The sequence below is a fragment of the Benincasa hispida genome, chromosome 1 (assembly GCF_027475165.1).
Source record: "Benincasa hispida cultivar pf3 chromosome 1, pf3_genome.v1.1, whole genome shotgun sequence".
In the NCBI taxonomy this organism is placed as follows: domain Eukaryota; kingdom Viridiplantae; phylum Streptophyta; class Magnoliopsida; order Cucurbitales; family Cucurbitaceae; genus Benincasa; species Benincasa hispida.
The window spans coordinates 4,673,640-4,678,356 of record NC_143478.1 but is presented as its reverse complement, the minus strand read 5'-3'; the positions used below and the strand labels follow the sequence as shown (position 1 = coordinate 4,678,356).

General features: G+C 27.1%; 1 protein-coding gene across 1 annotated transcript; it reads left to right on the top strand.

Annotated features, from left to right (window-relative positions):
- Window positions 1-3,448: 3,448 nt before the first annotated feature.
- LOC150038178 (putative B3 domain-containing protein At3g49610) lies at window positions 3,449-4,395 on the top strand. The gene is made up of 2 exons (XM_090310437.1): window positions 3,449-3,491; window positions 3,656-4,395. The coding sequence occupies exons 1-2, from the start codon at window positions 3,449-3,451 to the stop codon at window positions 4,393-4,395; spliced, it is 783 nt and encodes a 260-aa protein (XP_090166563.1).
- The last annotated feature ends 322 nt before the right edge of the window (window positions 4,396-4,717 follow it).

Genomic DNA, 4,717 nt, shown 5'->3' with positions numbered 1-4,717 from the left:
GAATGGGAGAGAAAAATCATCCATAGAGTAGACCCCAAAGAGCATTCTAGCGAGAGAATAAAATTGAGAGAATTCCCCAAAGACATTGGAGACATTTAGGATATTTTTGGATGATATTTTCATGTGTTTTAATTTATTTAAAAAAATTATTTTCATAAAATATGTCGTGTTTGATAACCATTGGAAAACAACTTTTTAAAATATATATTTAAAGAAATAATTCAAATTGTAATTAAGAAAAAGTGTTTTTTTTTTTTTGGTTTTATTGAAAACTCCTTCCAAATTGTAATTAACAAACCACTGCCACTCACTGTCGTCGACCACTAACTGGTCATAAATCATAATGTAATTTACGTCCCAACATAAGTAAGTCAAATAAAAAAATTTATAGATGTTCCTTTAGGTTAGGGAGACCAAGCACCTTCTTTTAGTCATACTTGGACCTTAGATATCCCTTGAGTCGAGACATGCATATAGTATCGCTTTATTAAGTGTTTTGTGAGACTTGGTCTCGGCTAGTCCAAGCCAATCTCCTTTCTCTAAGCCTATTTTGGTCTTAAGTTGGACCATTTTATTTTTTATGTTTTGTTTTTGAAAATTAAGTCTATAGACACTACTTTCACCTCTAAATTTCTTCATTTGTTATTTACTTTTTGTCAACAGTTTAAAAAAACGAACCCAATATTTGAAAATTAAAAAAAAAAGAAAGTAGCTTCTAAAAATTTGTTTTGTTTTTGAAATTTGGTTAGGAATTCAACTATTGTAGATAAGAAAGATGCAAATCATTGTAAGAAATGGAGAAGAAATAGACTTAAATTTTTTTTTTAAAAAAATGACTAAGGCCAAGGCCCCGTTTGGTAACCATTTTGTTTTTTGTTTTTTGTTTTTGAAAATTAATTTTATTTTCCCCTTTTTACAATGATTTATGTTTTCTTAAGTATAATGGTTAAATTATAAGTCAAATTCAGAAAAAATAAAAAAAATAAAACAAGTTTTTAAGAATTACTTTTTTTAGATTTCAAAATTTGACTTGATTTTTCAAATCATCGATAAAATATAGATAATAAATGAAGAAATTCGGGATAGATGTAGTGTATATAGACTTGACTTTCAAAAACAAATTATCAAATCGTGCCTAAATAGTTACTAAATGGACTAAGTTATATATACTAGTTGAATTCATGTTCTAAACACCAGTAAGGGACGGTTGGGTTCAAGGTTTTAAAGATGCCCAACAATTAAGTATGCCTAGGAATAAAAAAGCTTGAGAATAAAATTGCTAGGAATTAAGGATGACTGTGTTTGGTTGTACATGTGAATGTTATCGAAATTTTATGGTAACAAATTAGGTTTGAATTTTATTTATAAAATTAATCATGGAGACCTCCATAAAATTTTGATAGATTAATTGATAAACAATAAATTCAATTCAAAGTTTTGAGCAAAATTAACTAATCAATTATCAAATAGTAATATTGATTAAATTATTAATTACAAATATTTGTAAAATGAGTTGTTTATAATTAAAGTTACTTGATTACATAATTTGATGTATCAAATTGATGAATTTATATTATATGATGTATTAATTAATAAAACAATCAAAATCAGTTTTAAAAAATAAATATACCATTTTATGTTTAAAAATAATGAAGTATAATTAATCAATGATAAACTAATTATACTTATTAGAAAATAATCTCACAAAATATTAATTATAATGATAATTAATTAACTACATATATAATTTATTAATGAATTAATAGTATTATTTCATCGGTTTTTTATGGTTTATTATATAATTAATTAATCAATCTAGATTAGTTGAATTCAAAATATTATAATTTAAAATTTAATATAATTTTCTAAGTTATTAATTTAATACTCATATAATAATTAATTTTAATAATATAAAATAAAAGAATAAATTTATGTATTAAAAGAGGAGAAAGAATGAACATCAAGAAAACCCACACTTTTGATGGGTATCATCCATTGATATAAGGAATACATGTGAATAGCTTATTCTCATGCTTAAAGTTTCAAAACTTTACTGGATGTGTATCTCATATTCATTCCCACCCCTTATTTCCATCCCAATTTCCTCAATCCAAACACCCCTAAATGTTTAACCTACGTGCACGATTTTCATAGAAAGTATTAGATCTCCTTGGAGCAATTCCTGGGTTTATATATTTTCATATATAGCAATTTTACTAAAAATTTGCAAATATGATAACTTTTTAAAGATCACATTATTAGTATTTTTGTTATTACTATTTTACCCTCATGTTAATCAAACTTTTAGGTGTAAACTTCGGAAAAAAAACGTATTTGAGTTGAATTTATTAAGCTTTTTAAAAGAAATCAAATTTTTAGATATGAAATTGAATTTCTTAAACATGTTTGACAATCATTTGGTTTTTTATTTTTAAATATCAAACCTATAAACCTTCCTTCCATTTCTAAATTTCTTGATTTGTTATCTACTTTTTACTAATGTTTTCAAAAACCAAGCTAAATTTTGAAAATTAAAAAAACTAGGCTTATTTTGTAATCATTTAGGCCTCATTTAGTAATGATTTAGTTTTTGAGTTTTTGTGTTTGAGAGTTAAGTCTATATACATTACTTCCACTTCCAAATTTCTTTTTTATGTATATACTTTTTACACGTGGTTTAAAAAACTAGGCCAAATTTTGAAAACAAAAAAAATATAGTTTTTGAAAATTTGTTTGTTTTTAGAATTTGACTAAGAATTCAATCATTATACTTAAAAAGATGTAAATCATGGCAAGAAATGAGGAGAAAATAGGCCTAAATTTAAAAACCAAAAACAAAAAATGAAATGGTTAGCAAATGAAACCTTGGTTTTTTGTTTTTGTTTTGAAAATTATACTTACAAACACCCCTGCCACATCTAAATTTATTGTTTTTATTTATTTTTTATCCATGTTTTCAAACATCAAGTCAAATTTTGAAAATTAAAAATGTATTTCTGTTTTTTAAATTTGACTAAGAATTCAACTCTTCTACTTAAAAAAAATGCAACAAATTATTCTGAAACTTTAGAAAGTTGTTGAAATAAGTAAAGCATCACTGTAGTACTAAAAAAAAAAAGAAGTGAATTTATCATAGGATAATATTTGAATAGATGACTCAAAATTTGGCCCCAAAGCGGAATATGTTCAACTTTTTCAAACTCAAGTTTTTCTTTTACCTTTTACATAAGTCATACCAATTACCAAAATACCACCGTGGAGTTTAAAATTATATATAGAGAGGGAATGAAAATACATTTCCAATCATTTTTCTTCTCCCACTTTGAAGAGATAGGGAGAGATAGATATAAAAAAGAACAAAAATAAATAAAAAGATAATTGTTTCAAAACAAGAATATAGATAAATATTTGGATTAAAATCTAATTTCATTAAAAACTCAATGCAATTATGGAAGTAACAAAGAAAATTATAAAAGGAATTGAAAATCCAGGTTAGAAATTAAATTCCTTTAGTTTCCTGACATATCTGGAGATTGAGATTAGTCCGACTCGTCTCCTACTCAGTTCAATTCACTCCTATAAATAAATGCCCATCATTCATCTCCTATTCAGTTCAATTCACTCTGTTTCGATTTCTAGTTTTTTTGTGTGCAAGAAATAACGACAATAACGCATCTAGATCTTCCAAATTTAAAACAAATCTACATACCTCGAAGAAGATCATCCAGAGCCAAAAAGAAAGAACAACCCAAGAATGAAACTGTCATTCCCCTGTCTATATTGGAGGTTGCAGATATTCTAATGGAGTTTTCACAAACTATTACTCATATTGAACCGAAAAAAGTTAACAAAACCCACAAAAGAAAGAAGCCAGCTTCGACGCCAACACCAATGACTAGGACTAAGAAACATAGGAAACAGAGGAAGAATAAGGCAAAACAGCGTAAGTATCTGACGATTCTTGAGATGTCGGCAACACTCAGAGATCGTATCGTGGAGATGGATGGGTATGAAATTAGACTGGTGATTCAGAAACAACTTCAAGATACTGATTTAAACAAGAACCAAGGACGTTTATCCCTACCGATAAAGAAACTGTTATTTGATTTTGCAACATTGGAAGAGAGGAAGATGTTGAGTGAAGTGGAAAACCAAAACAAGAAAGGGATAAACGTGGTGATTTTAGATGATGTTCTTGAAGAAAGAATGATTTGTTTGAAGAAGTGGAAGATTGGAAGTGGAGATGTGTACTGTTTGACGACACAGTGGAATTCGTTGGTGGAGGAAATGGGACTGAAAAGTGGAGAACATATTCAACTTTGGAACTTTAGAAAAGATGATGAATTTGAGGTTTATCGTCTTTGCTTCGCAATGGTGAAGTTAGTTCGTTGCTAATTTATTACGTATTTTGATGTAAGATAGGAAAGATTAGGACTAAAACACATTATCAAGACTTAGCCGTAGAGACCAAATAAATATTTTTTTAATAGTTTAGGGACCAAAACAGATATGTGAGGCAAAAACTTAAATGCATTCATTGGTGTTCCTATCTTCTTCATTTCACAAATTGGCAAATTCTTGTTACTTCCTTTTCTAAAATATTTATGACTTTCTTTCTTTCTTTCTCTCTCTCTCTTTTTTTTTTTTTTTGTATGTGTCTTTTTGGTAAATTTTGAATTTCATCCTTTATCTATAAGATTGCCAATTTTAGCTCTAA

What these genes read in the sequence shown, in the direction of transcription:
- LOC150038178 (XM_090310437.1), top strand. Translation starts at nt 3,449, where the DNA reads ATGGAAGTAACAAAGAAAATTATAAAAGGAATTGAAAATCCAG. An exon ending in AAAAGGAATTGAAAATCCAG is followed by an intron (nt 3,492 to 3,655) that starts GTTAGAAATTAA and finishes TTTGTGTGCAAG; the next exon opens with AAATAACGACAATAACGCAT.